This window comes from Bombina bombina, chromosome 1, assembly GCF_027579735.1.
Source record: "Bombina bombina isolate aBomBom1 chromosome 1, aBomBom1.pri, whole genome shotgun sequence".
NCBI lineage: Eukaryota > Metazoa > Chordata > Amphibia > Anura > Bombinatoridae > Bombina > Bombina bombina.
This window is the reverse complement of record NC_069499.1, coordinates 1,367,248,962-1,367,270,260: the sequence shown is the minus strand read 5'-3', so window position 1 is coordinate 1,367,270,260 and position 21,299 is coordinate 1,367,248,962. Positions and strand designations below refer to the sequence as shown.

The 21,299-nt window shown below is 41.5% G+C and overlaps 1 protein-coding gene across 1 annotated transcript in view; it reads left to right on the top strand.

Annotated features, from left to right (window-relative positions):
* TDRKH (tudor and KH domain containing) overlaps nt 1-21,299 on the top strand; it is a 271,287-nt gene that overhangs the window by 10,227 nt on the left and 239,761 nt on the right. Inside the window, exon 2 of the mRNA XM_053719713.1 lies at nt 19,547-19,653. Within this exon, the coding sequence (XP_053575688.1) occupies nt 19,547-19,653 (107 nt within the window). The remainder of the gene's footprint in view (nt 1-19,546; nt 19,654-21,299) is intronic.

The following is a 21,299-nucleotide window of genomic DNA, read 5'->3' as shown; positions in this document are numbered from 1 at the left end:
CCAACCTGGACTATGTTCACAACAGATGCAAGTCTTTCAGGTTGGGGAGCTGTTTGGGGATCTCTGACAGCACAAGGGGTTTGGAAATCTCAGGAGGCGAGATTACCAATAAATATTTTGGAACTCTGTGCGATTCTCGGGGCTCTTCAGTTTTGGCCTCTATTGAAGAGTGAACCGTTCATTTGTTTTCAGACAGACAATATCACAACTGTGGCATATGTCAATCATCAGGGTGGGACTCAGTCCTCAAGCTATGAAAGAAGTATCTCAGATACTTGTTTGGGCGGAATCCAGCTCCTGTCTAATTTCTGCGGTTCATATCCCAGGTATAGACAATTGGGAAGCTGATTATTTCAGTCGTCAGACTTTACATCCGGCAGAGTGATCTCTCCACCCAGATGTGTTTTCTCAAATTGTTCAGATGTGGGGTCTTCCAGAAATAGATCTGATGGCATCTCATCTGAACAACAAACTTCCCAGGTACCTGTTCAGGTCCAGGGATCCTCAGGCAGAAGCAGTGGATGCGTTGAGGCTTCCTTGGTGTTATCAACCTGCTTATATTTTCCAGCCTCTAGTTCTTCTTCCAAGAGTGATCTCCAAAATCATCATGGAACAATCGTTTGTGTTGTTGGTGGTTCCAGCATGGCCTCACAGGTTTTGGTATGCAGATTTTGTTCGGATGTCCAGTTGCCAACCTTGGGCACTTCCATTAAGACTGGACCTTCTGTCTCTAGGTCCGTTTTTCCATCAGGATCTCAAATCATTAAATTTTGAAGGTATGGAAATTGAACGCCTAGTGCTTTGTCATAGAGGTTTCTCTGATTCAATGATTAATACTAAGTTACAGGCTCGTAAATCTGTTTCTAGTAAGATTTATTATCGCGTTTGGAAGACTTGCATTTCATGATGTTCCTCTGATAAATTCTCTTGGCATTCTTTTAGAATTCCTAGAATTTTACAGTTTGTTCAGGATGGTTTGGATAAAGGTTTGTCTGCAAGTTCCTTGAAAGGACAAATCTCTGCTCTTTCTGTTTTATTCCACAGAAAAATTGCTAAACTTCCTGATATTCACTGTTTTGTACAGGCTTTGGTTCCTATCAAGCCTGTAATTTAATCAATTTCTCCTCCTCGGAGTCTTAATTTGGTTTTGAAGGCTTTACAGGCTCCTCCTTTTGAGCCTATGCATTCTTTGGACATTAAACTACTTTCTTGGAAAGTGTTGTTCCTTTTGGCCATCTCTTCTGCTAGAAGAGTTTCTGAATTATCTGCTCTCTCTTGTGAATCTCCTTTTCTGATTTTTCATCAGGATAAGGCAGTTTTGAGGACTTCATTTTAATTCTTACCTAAGGTTGTGAATTCTAACAACATTAATAGAGAAATTGTTGTCCCTTCCTTGTGTCCTAATCCTAAGAATCTTTACATTCTTTGGATGTGGTGAGAGCTCTGAAATATTATGTTGAAGCTACTAAAGATTTCAGGAAGACTTCTAGTCTATTTGTTATCCTTTCTGGTTCCAGGAAATGTCAGAAGGCTTCTGCCGTTTCTTTGGCATCGTGGTTAAAGCTTTTGATTCATCAAGCTTATTTAGAGTCCGGTAAGGCCCCGCCTCAGAATTACAGCTCATTCTTCTAGATCAGTTTCCACTTCTTGGGCTTTTAAGAATGAAGCTTCAGTTGATCAGATTTGCAAAGCAGCAACTTGGTCTTCTTTGCATACATTTACTAAATTCTACCATTTTGATGTATTTGCTTCTTCGGAAGTAGTTAATGGTAGAAAAGTTCTTCAGGCAGCTGTTTCAGTTTGACTCTTCTGCTTATGATTTAAGTTTTTCCTTTTATTTATGAGAATAAACTTATTTGGGTTGTGGATTAATTTTTTTCAGCGAAATGGCTGTTTTTATTTTATCCCTCCCTCTCTAGTGACTCTTGCGTGGAGTGCCACTTCTTGGGTATTGCTATCCCATACGTCACTAGCTAATGGACTCTTGCCAATTACATGAAAGAAAACATAATTTATGTAAGAACTTACCTGATAAATTCATTTCTTTCATATTGGCAAGAGTCCATGAGGTCCACACCTTTTTATGGTGGGTATGATTTTTTTTTAGTATGAAGCACAATTATTTCCAAATTCCTTTGTTGATGCTTTTTACTCCTTTCTTTATCACCCCACTACTTGGCTATTCGTTAAACTGAATTGTGGGTGTGGTGAGGCGTGTATTTATAGCCATTTTGAGGTTTGGGAAACTTTGCCCCTCCTGGTAGGATTGTGTATCCCATACATCACTAGCTCATGGACTCTTGCCAATATGAAAAAAATTAATTTATCAGGTAAGTTCTTACATAAATTATGTTTTCTCAATGATATTGCTAGGAGTAGTATCCTCGAGGGTTGAGTTCAGTGGTGTGTTAAGGTTTCTCAAATGAGTTGTGTGAGGTAGCTTTTGCTATTTAACCCGAATTACCAGGGGGTTAGGTAGAGGTTGGTCCCCAAGAAGGCGGCAGCTGTATCCCTCTCTGTCCCGGTACTTTAGAGCTGAAGAGTTCAAAAATATTCACATCTACAGGTTCAGCAGGTATAGTATAGTCATATTTGACAGGAATTGATCGTGGATGGTATTTATTGTGAGTGATATATACCAACTCAGCCTCTCAGACTCTGAGATAAGCGGCCATCTTGGTCACCGCCTGGTTAAGTTTATTTAATAGCGCACTAGATCTTTTTTTCCCTAACCTTATAGCTAGTTATTTACCTCTACATATAGATAGTTCTATTCGGATAAAACATAGTGTTGATAAACATTCAAATTTGCTTCATTCTTGTGTTATTCTTTGCAGAAGGAACACTAGAAGCTAGCTGAACACATCTATTTAGCCAATCACAAGAGGCAAATACGTGTAGGGACCAATCAGCAGCTAGTGCCCAATAGTGTAGGATATGTGCATATTCTTTTTTAACAAGGAATACTAAGAGAACAAAGCCCATTTGAAAATAAGTGTTTTTAAAAAGTTTCTTAAAATTAGATGCTGAATCATGCAAGTTTAATTTTGACTTTCCTATAACTTTAAATTAGAAATTAAGTCTAGGCTTACTTTGTTGAAAGGCCCCTGGCCAAGGAGAAAATTAATTTGCATTGGGGGAGAACAAACGAAGATAAATATCCCATCTTGGCAAAATCCTACTTATGCATCCTAGGAACCTCAACCATCTGAGCACCTCTTCTCTACTGCAGGCAACATAACTTGCAAAAAGAGTCAGCCTCAGCCATGATCATTTGGACATGTTAACATTATTGCATTTTAATGTAGTTTCTTGAACAGCGATTGTCTTATCTCTTTCTTGTTCTTCCTCTCTTCAAACAGTGTATGGTTTAGTTTTAAATAGTTCTAAAAATGTATTCTGCTGCTTAAAAATTGGTCAAACAATTGTGTTAATGTAAAGTTTTAGGGGCCGATTTATATAAGTGTGAGCGGACATGATACGATGTAGCGTATCATGTCCGCCGCACATCAATAAATGCTGACCGCATACGCTGTCAACATTTATTATTGCACAAGCAGTTCTTGTGAACTGCTTGTGCAATGCCGCCCCCTGCAGATTTGCGGCCAATCCGCCGCTAGCAGGAGGTGTCAATCACCCTGATCGTATAGGATCGGGTGGATTAATGTCCGCAGCCTCAGAGCAGGTGGACAAGTTATGGAGCAGCAGTCTTTTTAGACCGCTGCTTCGTAACTGCTGTTTCTGGCGAGCCTTTAGGCTCGTGCGGAAACAGGGGCATCAAGCTCCATGTGGAGCTTGATAATTCGGCCCCTTAGTTTGAAGTTTAGATTTATAAATCTGTGGATTTTATTTTAAATATACAAACAATGGCATTGAATTACTTTTTTTCCAGCCCTAATAGTTTTATATAAATTTGTGATACTTTTTACCATCAGATAGTATAGTACTATAATCAGAACGGTATAGTTGTTGTTTTAAATTATTATAAACTAACAATTCAATTTTAGAACACAAAAAGCCCCCCAAAGATGCTGGCAGAAAATATTGTGACTTACTGGTGGGAAAAATGGTAATGGATTGCAAGCTGACTTTTATTAAAATACTAAATGACAAGCAGACAACTTTAGTGCGGTTAGCCCAGGCAGTGATTAGACTGCAGATAAGACCCCTGACCATGTAAATATTTCCAAATCAGACATTCGGTGCGGATTACATAGCATACACACATCAGACAGGGCTGCGTGATCTCAGTCTAAGGCCTAGAGCCTCTCTCAGCAGTGTGTTACTCTATACATGAAGTTCCTCTGGCCACCACATAACATGCCTACTTTAGACATAAGAACAGACCCCGGCCTATGCAGTCCCTTCCTCTACACACACTGTGCTTTCTGTGAAGCATTATGAGTAGGAAAAGTAAAAGAGGGCTAGTGGCGCTGGCTGCAGCACTGACTTAATAGCTTATAACAAGCAGTAGATATGTGCATTCAGAGGTTTTTTTGAACCTCCAAACACAGGAGGAGGAGGCCCTTTGTGCCGCTCGGCTATTTTCGTTCCCAAATTCATTCTTGTGCAACAGCAACACGCTGTCATGGTGCCAGGAATCAGACTGAGATGAGAAGTGCAAAAATAATAACACCTTTATTAATAGCAAAAAATAATAAAAAGTCCAAGTCAAATAACAAGCCAAGAGTCAAAACCAGAGCTGGTAGTCAGACGAGCCGAGTCAGGAGCCAAAGCGAATAGTCAGATGAGCCGGAATCAGGAACAAGGAAACAGCAGAGTCAGGAACAAGCCAGGGAGGACGTCAGGCAGCCAGGTAATACACAGAAACTCTCACAAACAGGTCTGAGACAACGCAAAGGCAAAGCATACTGAACAGAGGCCCTTTAAATAATAAGTGATGACATCACAATTCTGAGACTGCATCCTGTCTCACATGGATGATGCACACCAGTCTGGCCATAAAAGGAAGTGCAGGAAATGAGCAGCATCCCCCACAATGCACCATAGTCAGGAAGAGAGGTGAGTAAAATGGCTGCCAGCAGCACATGGCAAACACAACAGGGAGAAAACCCTGACAGTACCCTCCCCTCAACGACCCCTCCCCCGCGGGAGGACAAAAGGATTATTGGGGAAACGGGCATGGAAGGCACAGAGGAGGGCGGGAGCATGAACATCAGAGGAGGGAACCCAAGAACGCTCCTCCGGACCGTAGCCCCTCCAGTAAACCAAATACTGTACACGGCCCCTGGACATACGAGAGTCAATAATGCTGCTGACCTCATACTGCTCATGGTTGTCAACAAAGATAGGACGGGGACGAGGCAACACAGTGGTAAACCGATTACAAACCAATGGTTTCAAGAGGGAGACATAAAAAACATTGGAGATGCGCATAGCAGGAGGAAGGTCAAGAGCGTAGGCCACAGGATTAACCCGCCGGAGTATTCAGAAAGGACCAACGTAACGGGGAGCCAATTTATTGGAAGGCACACGAAGGTTCAAGTTGCAGAAGGACAGCCAAACTCTCTCACTAACCTGGTAGTAAGGTGCGGGCAGATGCCTACGATCAGCCTGGAACTTTTGGCGCTGCATAGAACGATGAAGGCAATCCTGAATCTGCACCCACGTGGAATGGAGTTGCCGGAGATACTCCTCCAAAGCCGGAATACCCTGAGACATGAATGAATCAGGCAACAAGGATGGTTGAAACCCATAATTCGCCATGAACTGGGATAACTTGGGGGAAGCATTAATAGCACTTTTACGGGCAAACTCTGCCCAAGGTAACAGTTCAGACCAATTATTGTGGTGATCTGAGACATAGCAACGGAGGAATTGTTCCAGAGCTTGATTAGACCGTTCCGCAGCCCCATTGGATTGAGGGTGATATGCCGAGGAGAAGGAAAGCTGGATCCCCATTTGAGCACAAAAGGAACGCCAAAATCTGGAGACAAACTGGCTACCCTGGTCCGACACTATCTCCTTGGGTAACCCATGTAAATGGAAGATCTCCCGGGGAAAAATTGAAGCAAGCTCCCGAGTGGTAGGCAGCTTCATCAAGGGAATGCAATGTGACATTTTAGAAAAACGGTCAACCACCATAAGGATAACAGTATTGCCATTGGAAACAGGGAGCTCGACAATGAAGTCCATGGAAAGATGTGTCCAAGGACGCTCACCATTAGCAATAGGTTGAAGAAGACCCACAGGAAGACGTCGAGGAGTCTTATTCTGTGCACAAACTGAGCAGGAGGCAACATATGCAGCAAAATCAGAACAAACACCTGGCCACCAGAATTGTCGAGTGACAGACCAAATCATTCTGGTTCTTGCCTGGGTGACCTGCGGCTTTAGGATAGTGGTAAGTGTGCAAAAGTTTAGTTCGAAGATTCTCAGGAGCAAAACACTTACCACTAGGTTTCTCAGGAGGTGCATTGGTTTGTGCAGCCAGGATCTCCTCCCCCAAGGGAGAAGTCAAATTAGTACGTATGGTAGCCAAAATATGGTCAGGAGGTGTAACAGGAGTAGGTACAGACTCCTCCTTGGACAGAGGCGAAAATTGTCGAGAGATGGCATTAGCCCTAACATTCTTACTACCAGGCAGGTAGGAGACCACATAATTAAACCGAGACAAAAATAGCGCCCATCTGGCCTGTCGGGGCGACAAACGCTTTGCTTCAGATAGATAAGTGAAATTCTTGTGGTCAGTAAGAATGAGCACTGGCACGCTAGTACCCTCGAGAAGATGCCTCCATTCCTTAAGTGCCAAAATTATGGCCAGTAATTCCCTGTTGCCAATTTCATAATTGCACTCCGCTGGAGACAATTTCTTAAAGAAACCACACGGATGCAAGGAACCGTCAGGCGTAGGGCGTTGAGACAAGAGGGCACCTACTCCAGTCTCAGATTCATCGACCTCGAGAACAAAAGGCAGGACAGGGTTAGGATGAGCCAGAACTGGAGCGGCAGCAAAGGCATTCTTAAGACTATCAAAGGCCTTAATGGCAGTAGGTTACCAATGGAGTGGATCATTCTCTTTTCGGGTCATGTCTGTGATAGGTTTGACCAAGGAAGAAAAGTTTTTAATAAATTTTCTATAGTAATTGGTGAACCCCAAAAAACGTTGAATAGACCGAAGACCAACTGGGCGAGGCCACTGCAGAACTGCAGATAACTTGTCAGGATCCATGGAGAACCCTGCAACGGAGATAACATAACCTAGGAAGGTTACTCGAGTCTGATGGAACTCACATTTCTCAAGTTTACAAAACAGGCCGTTCTCACGTAGTCTCTGAAGAACCCGTGTAACATCAGAACGATGAGCCTCAAGTGTGGGTGAGTGTATGAGGATGTCGTCTAAGTACACCACAACACACTGTTGCAACATATCTCTTAGGACATCATTAATAAATTCCTGAAAAACAGCAGGAACATTACATAGGCCAAAGGGCATTATAAGATACTCATAATGCCCGCTCCTGGTGTTAAATGCGGTTTTCCATTCGTGGCCCTCCTAAATCCTAACGAGATTGTATGCTCTTCTCAAATCAAGTTTAGTAAAGACCGTAGCTCCCTTGAAGCAGTCAAAGAGTTCCGTAATAAGCGGAATAGGGTAAGCATTCTTAATGGTAAGACGATTAAGACCCCTATAATCGATACATGTTCTTAACTCGCCACCCTTTTTCTTCACAAAGAAGAAGCCAGCCCCTGCAGGAGTGCAGGATTTGCGGATGATCCCCCGCTACAGAGCATCGGCAACATACTCCTCCATAGCACAATTCTCTGCAACAGACAGAGGGTACACCCGGCCCCGAGGAGGAATGGCTCCGGGTTGCAGGTCTATGGCACAATCGTAAGACCGGTGAGGAGGCAACGTACCGGCACGCACCTTGTCAAACACGTCTAGGAACTCTCGGTGCTCCTCTGGCAATTGAGATACCGAAGAAGTGTACAATACTTTAACTGGTTTCCGAAGACAAGTGGAAATATGTTGCGGGGACCACGACAAAATTTTGGACCTGCGCCAGTCGAGACTGGTATTGTGCTTTTGGAGCCAGGGATAACCCAGAACAACCTGAAAATGCGGAAGAGTTTATCACCTGGAACTGAGGGTTTCAAAATGGAGAGCCACAACAGCCATGGACAACGGAGCAGTTTCGTGAGTAATGAGTGCGGGCTGAAGGGGCCTGCCTTCAATGGCCTCAATAGCAAGCGGAACGGACCGAGGCAAAACAGGAATGGAGTGCTTTGATACAAAAGCACTGTCAATGAAATAGCCCGCAGCACAGAAGTCAACAAGAGCCTGAGTGACTATGGAGGAGTCCACCCAGGAAAGGACAACCGTGACCAAAGGTTTCTCCTTAATCAGTTCCGGGGACGAGGATAAACCACCCAAGGTCTGCCCCCGTCAGGACCTTAGGTGTGAGCGTTTCCCGGCCGTGTAGGACAGGACTTCAAAAGGTGACCCTGTAACCCACAATAGAGGCAGAGCCCCTCCCTCCTCCTAAAGGCCCTCTCCGCTGCGGAGAGACGCGTGAATCCCAGCTGCATCGGATCAGCAATACCTGGTGACTCGGGACCAGGAGGCATGGGTGGGAACGAACACGTAGGAGACAACGGAACAGGAGGCTTCCGCAAGCGCTCCTTGAAAGAGGACCTCTCTCTGAGTCTGATGTCAATTAGGATAAGAAAAGACACCAATGCCTCGAGATCCTCTGGTAAATCTCTGGCAGCAACATCGTCTTTAATTGCATCAGAGAGCCCATGAAAGAAGGTGGCAACAAGGGCTTCATTGTTCCAACCTACCTCTGTGGCAAACGTACGGAACTCCATAGCATACTGAGCAACAGATCTTGTACCCTGCTAAATGGGCATGAGTAGTTTAGCAGCAGAGGAGGAGTGAGCCGGAACATCAAATACCCTTCGAAAGGAGGCCACAAATTCAGGGTAATTTTGAAATCACATGTTTATTAGTCTCCCACAAGGGATTAGCCCAGACAAGAGCTGTGTCAGAGAGTAACAAGATGAGAAATCCCACCTTAGCTCTGTCATAGGGAAATGCCTGAGGTAACATCTCAAAGAAATGCCCACCTGGTTCAAAAACCCTCTGCACTGAATAGGATCGCCTCTATATCGCTGAGGTAGAGGTGCAGAACCGGACATGCTCCTGGTAGGACTAGGTGCAGCAGCGGAAACAGGAGCAGCCATAATTTGCGGGACACTTTGGTCCAAATGTGCAGTGCGAGTCAGCAGGGTTTGCAGGGCTAGTGCAAATTGATCCAAGCGGTGATCCTGTTCATACATCCTGGAAATGATGGCAGGTAAAGGTGGATTATTAGCACCATCAGGATTCATGGCCTTTGTGTAATGTCAGGGTGCCAGGAATCAGACTGACGAGAAGTGCAAAAATAATCACACCTTTATTAATAAGAAAAAAATTATAAAAAGTCCACAAGTCAAATAACAAGCCAGGAGTCAAAACCAGAGCTGTTAGTCAGACGAGCCGAGTCAGGAGCCAAAGCGAATAGTCAGACGAGCCGGAATCAGGAACAAGGAAAACAGCAGAGTCAGGAACAAGCCAGGGATCAGTAACCAGGAAGGACGTCAGGCAGCCAGGTAATACACAGGAACTCTCACAAGCAGGTCTGAGACAAGGCAAAGCATACTGAACAGAGGCCCTTTAAATAAGTGATGACATCACAATTCTGAGACTGCATCAGGTCTCACACAGATGATGCACACCAGTCTGGCCATAAAAGGAAGTGCAGGAAATGAGCAGCATCCCCCACAATGCACCATAGTCAGGAAGAGAGGTGAGTAAAATGGCTGCCAGCAGCACATGGCAAACAAAACAGGGAAAAAACCCTGACCGCTAAAATCTGGATTTGCACATTTCTAACGGGTAGTCCACAGTAGCTGACTCATTTTCAGTCCTATACAGGACAGGTGGTACGGATTCAATATAATAACCCAGCTGAGTGGAAATTTCCTTTTTTGCCCAGTGGCTAGTCCAGGTTTTACTGAGAAACCAGTTAGAAACCATGTATATATATATATAGATATAGATATAGATATATATATATATATATATATATATATATATATAGATATAGATATAGATATATAGAGATAGATAGATATATAGAGATAGATAGATAGATAGATATATATATATAGAGATAGATAGATAGATATATAGAGATAGAATAGATACGATAGATATATATATATATATAGAGGATAGATAGATAGAATATATATATATAGATATATATATATATATATATATATATATAGAGAGATTGATAGAGAGATAGATAGAGAGATAGATAGAGAGATTAGATAGAGAGATAGATAGAGGAGATAGATAGAGATATAGATAGAGAGATAGATAGAGAGATAGATAGAGAGATAGATAGAGAGAGATAGATAGAGAGATAGATAGAGAGATAGATAGAGAGATAGATAGAGAGATAGATAGAGAGAGATAGATAGAGAGAGATAGATAGAGAGAGATAGATAGAGAGATAGATAGAGAGAGATAGATAGAGAGAGATAGATAGAGAGAGATAGATAGAGAGAGATAGATAGAGAGAGATAGATAGAGAGAGATAGATAGAGAGAGATAGATAGAGAGAGATAGATAGAGAGAGATAGATAGAGAGAGAGAGATAGAGAGAGAGAGATAGAGAGAGAGAGATAGAGAGAGAGAGATAGAGAGAGAGAGATAGAGATAGAGAGAGATAGAGAGAGAGAGATAGAGAGAGAGAGATAGAGAGAGGGGATAGAGATAGAGAGAGAGATAGAGAGAGAGATAGAGAGAGATAGATAGATAGAGAGAGAGAGAGAGAGAGAGAGATATATAGATATATGTATATAGATATATATATATATATATATAATATATATATATATATATATATATATATATATTATATATACACACCTCGGTTTACCTTGGTCAATTTGCGCCGTTTCAGAATAACAACCTTTTTTTTTCAGTCACGTGACTGCTATTGAAGAAAAGCTTTGGAAAGCAAAGTGCACTAATTAAAATAGCCAGAAGGGTGGAGCTGTCCGGACCTATCGAGCAAGATTTAGCAGGCACTTCCCTATTATCTTCCTGTCCAGCAGCTTGAGGTGAGGGTGCCTAACTGCTTATTATTCACTGCAGATTGAAATGCATAGAATAGGTTCAGACCCAATATTATCTAACATGCTAACAATGCAGAGAACTGATTGCAGAGAAATGAAAGTAAAAAAACGTTTTTGTTCATTAAACTTAGTTTTTTGATGATGATGTCTGTTGTGTGATTATTTAAATAGGTGCTGTTAGCAAATGTTTTTGTTAATTATACTTAGTTTGATGATACAATCTATATTATTAGGTTTATAATGCTGTTTAGCATTTAAAATCTTCATTTCAAAGCTTTAAAAATAATGTATTAGGTGTTAGTTATGACAATTTTGAGAGGGGCCTGGAACCTAACTCCCTCACTTCCCATTGACTTACATTATAACCTGGGTTTCAATTTACAACCATTCCTCCTGGAACCTAACCCCGGCGTAAACTGAGGGCTACCTGTATGTATGTATGTATGTGTATGTGTGTTATATATATATATATATATATATATATATATAACAGAATTTATGCTTACCTGATAATTACTTTCTCCAACGGTGTGTCCGGTCCACTGCGTCATCCATTACTTGTGGGATATTCTCTTCCCTTACAGGAAATGGCAAAGAGCACAGCAAAAGCTGTCCATATAGCCCCTCCTCAGGCTCCGCCCCCCAGTCATTCGAACCGACGGTTAGGAGAAAAAAAATGGAGAAACTATAGGGTGCCGTGGTGACTGTAGTGTATAAAGAAAGAAAGTTTTTTCAAACCTGATTAGGAAACCAGGGGCGGGCCGTGGACCGGACACACCGTTGGAGAAAGTAATTTATCAGGTAAGCATAAATTCTGTTTTCTCCAACATTGGTGTGTCCGGTCCACGGCGTCATCCATTACTTGTGGGAACCAATACCAAAGCTTTAGGACACGGATGAAGGGAGGGAGCAAATCAGATTACCTAAATGGAAGGCACCACGGCTTGCAAAACCTTTCTCGCAAAAATAGCCTCCGAAGAAGCAGAAGTATCAAATTTGTAGAATTTGGCAAAAGTGTGCAGAGAAGACCAAGTCGCTGCCTTACATATCTGATCAACAGAAGCCTCGTTCTTGTAGGCCCATGTGGAAGCCACAGCCCTAGTAGAATGAGCTGTGATTCGTTCAGGAGGCTGCCGTCCGGCAGTCTCATAAGCCAATCGGATAATGCTTTTCAGCCAGAAAGAAAGAGAGGTAGCAGTAGCTTTTGACCTCTCCTCTTACCAGAGTAAACGACAAACAAAGATGAGGGTTTGTCTAAAATCTTTGTTGCTTCTAAATAGAACTTCAAAGCACGAACTACATCTAAATTGTGTAACAAACGTTCCTTCTTTGAAACTGGATTCGGCCACAGAGAAGGAGCAACTATTTTCCTGGTTAATATTCTTGTTGGAAACAACTTTTGGAAGAAAACCAGGCTTAGTACGCAAAACAACCTTATCTGAATGGAAAACCAGATAGGGAGGATTACACTGCAAAGCAGATAATTCAGAAACTCTTCTAGCAGAAGAAATAGCAACCAAAAACAGAACTTTCCAAGATAGTAACTTAATATCTATGGAATGTAAAGGTTCAAACGGAACCCCTTGAAGAACTGAAAGAACTAAATTAAGACTCCAAGGAGGAGTCATGGGTCTGTTAACAGGCTTGATTCTGACCAAAGCCTGAACAAAAGCTTGTACATCTGGCACAGCTGCCAGTCGTTTGTGTAACAAGACAGATAAAGCAGAAATCTGTCCCTTTAGAGAACTCGCTGACAACCCTTTATCCAAACCTTCTTGGAGAAAGGAGAGAATCTTTGGAATTTTAATCTTACTCCAGGAGAATCCCTTGGATTCACACCAACAGATATATTTTTTTCCATATTTTATGGTAAATCTTTCTAGTCACAGGTTTTCTGGCTTGGACCAGAGTATCTATCACAGAATTTGAAAACCCACGCTTGGACAAAATCAAGCGTTCAATTTCCAAGCCGTCAGCTGCAGAGAAACTAGATTTGGATGTTCGAATGGACCTTGTACTAGAAGATCCTGTCTCAAAGGTAGCTTCCATGGTGGAGCCGATGACATATTCACCAGGTCTGCATACCAAGTCCTGCGTGGCCACGCAGGGAGCTATCAGAATCACTGAGGCCTTCTCCTGTTTGATCCTGGCTATGGAGCCTGGGAGAGGAGAGGAAACGGTGGAAACACATACGCTAGGTTGAACGACCAAGGCGCCACTAATGCATCCACTAGAGTCGCCTTGGGATCCCTGGATCTGGACCCGTAGCAAGGAATCTTGAAGTTCTGACGGGGACGCCATCAGATCCATGTCTGGAATGCCCCATAATTGGGGTTAACTGGGCAAAGACCTCCGGGTGGAGTTCCCACTCCCCCGGATGGAAAGACTGACGACTCAAATAGTCCGCCTCCCAGTTGTCTACTGTGAATTGCAGATAGATGGCAGGAGTGATCCTCCGCCCATTTGATGATCTTGGACACCTCGCTCATCGCCAAGGAACTCTTAGTTCCCCCCCTGATGATTGATGTACGCAACAGTCGTTATGTTGTCCGACTGAAACCTTATGAACTTGGCTTCCGCTAGTTGAGGCCAAGCCAGGAGCGCATTGAATATTGCTCTTAGCTCCAAAATGTTTATCGGGAGAAGAGACTCTTCCCGAGACCATAGACCCTGAGCTTTCAGAGAGTCCCAGACCGCGCCCCAACCAAGAGGCTGGCGTCGGTCGTGACAATGACCCACTCCGGTCTGCGGAAACTCATTCCCTGAGACAGGTGATCCTGGGTCAACCACCAGAGAAGTGAGTCCCTGGTTACCTGGTCTACTTGAATCTGGGGAGACAAGTCTGTATAGTCCCCATTCCACTGTTTGAGAATGCACAGCTGTAATGGCCTTAAATGAATTCGAGCAAAAGGAACCACACGTCCATTGCTGCAACCATTAGTCCTATTACTTCCATGCACTGAGCAATGGAGGGCTGAGGAATAGAATGAAGAACTCGACAAGCGTTTAGAAGCTTTATCTTTTCTGACTTCTGTCAGGAAGATCTTCATTTCCCACAGAATCTATTATTGTTCCCAGGAAAGGAACCCTTGTGGAGGGTGACAGTGAACTCTTTTCTATGTTCACCTTCCACCCGTGAGATCTGAGAAAGGCTCATGTCTGTATGAGCCCTTGCTTTGGAAAGAGACGACGCTTGGATTAGGATGTCGTCTAGGTAAGGTGCTACAGCGATGCCCCTCGGCCTTAGGACCGCTAGAAGGGACCCTAGCACCTTTGTGAAAATTCTGGGAGCGGTGGCTAAACCGAATGGAAGAGCCACGAACTGGTAATGTTTGTCCAGAAAGGCGAACCTCAGGAACTGATGATGAATTTTGTGGATTGGGATATGCAGATACGCATCCTTTAGGTCCACGGTAGTCAAATATTGACCCTGCTGGATTGTCGGCAAGATTGTTCGAATGGTTTCCATTTTGAAAGATGGAACTCTGAGGAACTTGTTTAATATCTTTAAATCCAGAATTGGCCTGAAAGTTCCCTCTTTTTTGGGAACTACAAACAGGTTTGAGTAAAACCCCAGACCTTGTTCCCCTGAGGGGACTGGGTTTATCACTCCCATCTTTAATAGGTCTCTTACACAATGTAAGAATGCCTGTTTCTTTATCTGGTCTGAAGATAAGCGAGACAGATGGAACCTTCCCTTTGGAGGAAGTCCCTTGAACTCTAGCAGGTATCCCTTGGAGACTATTTCTAGTGCCCAGGGATCCGGAACATCTCTTGCCCAAACCTGAGCAAAGAGAGATAACCTGCCCCCTACTAGATCCGGTCCCGGATCGGGGACTACCCCTTCATGCTGTCTTGGTAGCAGCAGTAGGTTTCTTGGTCTGTTTACCCTTGTTCCAGCCTTGCACGGGCTTCCATGCAGGTTTGGGCTGGGCCGCTTTACCGTCTTGTCTAGCGGCAGTGGAGTTATTAGCCGGTCCGTTCCTGAAATTGCGAAAGGAACGAAAATTAGACTTGTTCTTAGCCTTAAAAGGCCTATCCTGTGGGAGGGCATGGCCCTTACCCCCAGTGATGTCTGAAATAATTTCCTTCAATTCCGGCCCAAAAAGGGTCTTACCCTTGAAAGGAATATTAAGTAACTTAGTCTTGGACGACACATCTGCCGACCAGGATTTTAGACAAAGCGCTCTCCGCGCTACTATACCAAAACCTGAGTTTTTCGCCGCCAATTTCGTTATTTCAAAAACGGCATCCAATATAAAGGAATTAGCTAACTTTAGTGCGTGAATTCTGTCCATGACTTCTTCATAGGAAGTCTCTTTCTGAAGCGACCTTTCTAATTCCTCGCACCAAAAAGATGCCGCTGAGGTGACAGTAATAATACGTAGCTGGTTGAAGGATGAAACCTTGCTGAACAAAAATCTTTTTAAGCAATCCTTCCAATTTTTTATCCATAGGATCTTTGAAAGCGCAGCTGTCCTCTATAGGAATAGTTGTACGCTTCGCTAATGTTGAAACAGCTCCCTCAACCTTCGGGACCGTCTGCCATGCGTCCCTTCTAGGGTCTACAATGGGAAACATTTTCTTAAATATAGGAGGTGGGGCAAAGGGTATACCCGGCTTCTCCCATTCCTTATCCACTATATTCGCTACCCTCTTGGGTATTGGAAAGGCGTCATCGTGCACTGGGACCTCTAAGAATTTGTCCAATTTGCACAACTTCTCTGGTACTACCATAGAATCACAGTCATCCAGAGTAGCTTATACCTCCTTAAGCAAGGCGCGGAGATGTTCTAGCTTAAACTTAAATGCTACTATATCAGGTTCTGCCTGTTGAGAAATTTTTCCTGAGTCAGAAATTTCTCCCTCAGACAGCCCCTCCCTCACAGCCAATTCCGATTGATGTGAGGGTAAAATAGATAAGGCATCGTCAGCGTCTAATTGTTCATCCTGTTTATCTGTATTTAAAACTGAACAATCACGCTTTCTCTGAAATGCTGGCAGTTTGGATAAAAGATTTGCTATAGAATTATCCACTACTGCTGTTAATTGTTGCATAGAAATAAGTAGTGGCGCGCTAGGTGTCGCCTGTGCGGGCAAAGCTGGTGTAGACACAGAAGGAGAGGATGTAGAACTATCCCCACTACCTTCATTAGATGAATCATCTTGGGCAACATTATGAAATGTAACAGAGCTGTCCTTACTTTGGACGCTATGGCACAATTATCACAAACACTCGAATGGGGGACCACATTGGTCTCTATACACACAGAACATAGGTTATCTGATGGCACAGACATGTTAAACAGATTTAGGCAGGCAAACAATGCAATAAAATCGATTTTAAACAAAAAACGTTACTGTCTCTTTAAATAATAAAATGACACACTTTATTTCTGAATATTCAAAAAACTATGAAGGCAATATCCGATTTTTATGAAATTTGGACCCCAGTGTCTTAATGCTTTGAAAGTATTGCACAGCAAAAATGGGGACTCTAGCCCTTAAAACAAGCAAACCGGAGCTAATTGTTGGATTTAACCGTTTTTATACACTACAATCCCTGCTACAGCTTTGCTGTAGCTTTTTACCTTCCTTAGGGGTCAACCACCACAGAAATAAGCCTTCTGGAGTCACTTTCTGAGCCACAGGACCCTCTCACATGAATCTGCATGCACTGCCTTGAAATCAACTGCGCAGCTGAAGCGCCAAAATGAGGCCTCCTCCCTCAGTATACTAGAGTGAAGGGGCCTTCCTGACTAGATTTAGGCGTCTAAAACAAGCCAGATCAAATAAAAAACGTCCCCAAGTGTATAAAAGCTTATAAAACATTTAAAATGCCATGATATTGTAATAAAAACCAATCGATTTGGCCCATAATAGTGTCTACCAGCATAAAAAACAAAAAGGGGAAGCCTGTTATCTTTTTTGCTGAGTTCAAAGAAAAATGGCTTACCGTTTTCCCTGAGGGGAAAAATGACTGTCATCTAGCATTAGCCTGTGTTGTTAGGAGACTAGTCATACCTGAAGCAGATGAGTCTGCAAACTGTTACCCCCAACTGAAGTTCTCTGGTTTTCAACAGTCCTGCGTGGTAACAGCAATGGATTTTAGTTACTTGTGCTAAAATCATAGCCCTCTTAAACAGAAATCTTCATCACTTTTCTGTTGTAGAGTAAATAGTACAAGCCAGCACTATTTTAAAATAACAAACTCTTGATAGAAGAAATAAAAACTACAACTAAACACCACAAACTCTTCACCATCCCCGTGGAGCGGCAAAGAGAATGACTGGGGGGCGGAGCCTGAGGAGGGGCTATATGGACAGCTTTTGCTGTGCTCTTTGCCATTTCCTGTTAGGGAAGAGAATATCCCACAAGTACTGGATGACGCCGTGGACCGGACACACCAATGTTGGAGAAATATATATATATTTATTATTATTATTATTATTATTATTATTATTAAAGGGCACTATTTTTTTTTTAACCTCAGATCAAATATTCAGAGGGGCAAATGTTGAATTGTATACTATTTTCAAACATTTATTTATTTATTTTATTGTATTCCATTTTATTTTCTTTATTTGTTCATTTTGCATAATATGCATTCATTTGATTCTAGACCCTAGTGAGCTGCTGATTGGTGGACAGAGAATGGGTGCATAGTGTAAATATACCAAAGATGTACACCATAATACAGGTTAGCCACTTGCTTTGCGTCATGACCTGCCAATCTTGGAATTTAAAAAATTAATAAGAAAAAAAAACGGACAGTGTTGGGGTATACTATTTACTTTTATTATGTAAGCTTCTCTAGATTCCCTAGAGTTAAGAAGTATATGTATCTAGTAAATAAAAGGGAAAAAAAGTTTATTTCAGTAGGTAAAGAACATTACAACAAAATTATATTTCTTTCACTGTAATAAGATTAATTGATTTGGTTTAAACTTTTTTGTAGTAAAAATGCTCAAATGTTAAAGGATTACTTTCTGTTCTCATTTTTAAGCTAAACAACTAACATATTAAAGTTAATAAACATTAATTAAAACCTACTGACCTATATTTTCTCCAAAACGAAGTTTCATAACGTTCTAAAAGTTATATCTTTTATTCGCCGATGATGTCACGTTATCCTGCCCACTATTTTCAGCACTGCGTGTTCAAAATACTTAAACCAATAACTTTGTGTTTAAAGCGCCATTTTGAAACCTAGGTATTGTAAACGGATTGGTACAGAGCAAAGGATACCCACGGAGTGGGTTTGGAAAACAATTAAATTTGCAGACAGATTTCTGATATACGGTAGAGATATGTTAATGAAATGCTATTGATAAAAAGCGTATTTGGGGTAGTTAGTTAAATCAATGTAAATATATGCATAGGAAATTAGTACATCTAAGCAAGTATCCCCGCTTGCTTTCCCCCAGAAATTCTTAATATGCAATGTTTCCAGTGCAGAAGAGAATTGTGGGTAAGATATGCAAATTCTCAGTTTTTTTGCTTCAAAAATACTGTTTTAACACAGCGATCCTTTTAAACAGGAATATGACAGCAAACCAGAAATCACTCACTAGACAAGCCTGTTTCGTTCTTTTTAGAACTCATCAGTAGGAGATAGATTTCTGATTGCTGCATTGGAAAAGCTATTTTCATGGTTAAACCAAAATTCATTAAAATTATGGGGGGGGGGGGGAGATAAAAAACTGAAATTAAAATCCTCCATGTCTCAAAATTAAATTAATGTAAATATTTGCATAGGAAAATAGTACATCTATGCAAGTATCCCCGCTTGCTTTCCCCCAGAAATTCTTAATATGCAATGTGAGACATGGAGGATTTTAATTTCAGTTTTTTATCTCCCCCCCATAATTTTAATGAATTTTGGTTTAACCATGAAAATAGCTTTTCCAATGCAGCAACCAGAAATCTATCTCCTACTGATGAGTTCTAAAAAGAACGAAACAGGCTTGTCTAGTGAGTGATTTCTGGTTTGCTGTCATATTCCTGTTTAAAAGGATCGCTGTGTTAAAACAGTATTTTTGAAGCAAAAAAACTGAGAATTTGCATATCTTACCCACAATTCTCTTGTGCATTGGAAACATTACATATTAAGAATTTCTGGGGGAAAGCAAGCGGGGATACTTGCTTAGATGTACTAATTTCCTATGCAAATATTTACATTGATTTAATTTTGAGACATGGAGGATTTTAATTTCAGTTTTTTATCTCCCCCCCCATAATTTTAATGAATTTGGGTAGTTAGTAACAGGCAAAGAAAATATTTACTTACAGTGGCCCTTTAAAGTATCTTATGACTGGGTTTGAAATTGTAAATTAACTTTTGGGCTCGCACTGAAAATAAGGTTCCATCTTTTTTTTTCTTTCTCAGACTCAAAGACTTCACCACTTATTGATACAGATGTTGAGCTTCACATTACAGTTCCACAAGAAGCTGTGAAGTTGCTTGTTGGACGAGGAGGAACTATCAGGAAGCGGGTAATGTAAAATGCAATTTTAAATTTCTGTAGTTTTTGCAGGGTATTTGTTTTTTTAATAGGTGCTTTTTGTGTTTTGTTTAATGAGAAAATCAGAAGATACTCCATAAAATGTACCCATATCAATTAGTTTGGCTAGAGTTAAAGGGACAAGGAAAATTGTAATTATTTTCGAAGATAGATACTCCTTTTACTACCCATTCTACAGTTTTTCATAACTAACACTTTTATATTAATATACTTTTTATCGCTGTGATTACCTTGTATCCAAGCCTTTGCAGACTGCCCCCTTATCTCAGTGCTTTTTACAAACTTGCATTTTAGCCAGTTAGTGCTGGTTCCTGCATAACTTAATGGGAGTTAGCAAATCGTCATCTATATAAAACACATGAACTAACACTGTCTGGCTGCGATAAGAGGTTGCCTGCAGGGGCTTAGAAACAGGCAGAAATGTAAAGGTTATAAAGTATATTAATATAACAGTGTTGGTTGTGCAAAGTTGGGGAATGGGTAGTAAAGGCGTTTATATTTTTAAACAATAAAATAAATCAAGTAGACTGTTTCTTTAAGGCAACACATCTTATATGAAGCATAATAATGAAAATTGGTAAGGGAACCTTAGAAAGCCCTTTACAGTCCATTTACTACATAAAGGGCCATATTACGCTAGAAGTAAGATTTTTGTACTTGTGGGGTTGTGCTCGTATTAGGAGTTAAAAGTAAACTGTTTTCACTCCAGCGGTAACCCGACTAGCGCAAAAATCCGAACTTAGAATACCGCATGTGCGTTCACCTATTCCCCCATAGAAGTCCATGGAGAAAAAAAAAGTGGGAAAAACACCCCACACTTGCGCAAAAACTAATCCAACATGAAAGTAATGAATATTTCACATTCCAATGTTCTGCACAAAGCAGAATATGTTCCATGTACATATATCTGATTTTTCTGGTACCATATATATCTATGTATATGTGTATGTATATGTATATATATATATATATATATATGTATATATGTGTGTGTGTGTGTGTGTATGTGTGTGTATATATATATATATATATATTATATATATATATATATATATATATATATATATATTAAGCTGAAAAAGGCTGAAGCTTATCCACATTTGTATACTTTGTATACCCTACATCGCAAGTCCACAGGAGAGTGGATCGTCAGAAGACCTTTCTGTGACTCTATTTCAAGAGTACGAAAATTCTACATTAGACATCTACCATTTGATTACTACAAGTCACACCGGAGAACCCGCAAAATACCAGGAGGGGGCATTTTTGAAAAGTAATCAGCAGAAGACCAATCACAGGAAGCCTGAGAGAAAGGCGCGTGATTTCTATTTAGCCGCTGAAGCAGCGGTTTGGGTTAAACACCCTTCCAAGTTTCAAAACCGGGAAACTACTCAAGGAGGACGGACAGACAAAGCCGTCTGAAGAATCAAACAACCAAGGTCAGCCACCGGAGCAGCGGTTTAAAAAAAAGTTTAAACACAGAGATCCAACTTGAGGAGGACGGACAGGCAAAACCGTCTGAAGAAACAAACTTACTAAGGTCAGACAAAGAACCCCAATAACTAGTACATTTTTTGCAAATAGACTGCTTTCATAAATTTGAGAACTAACAGCTTT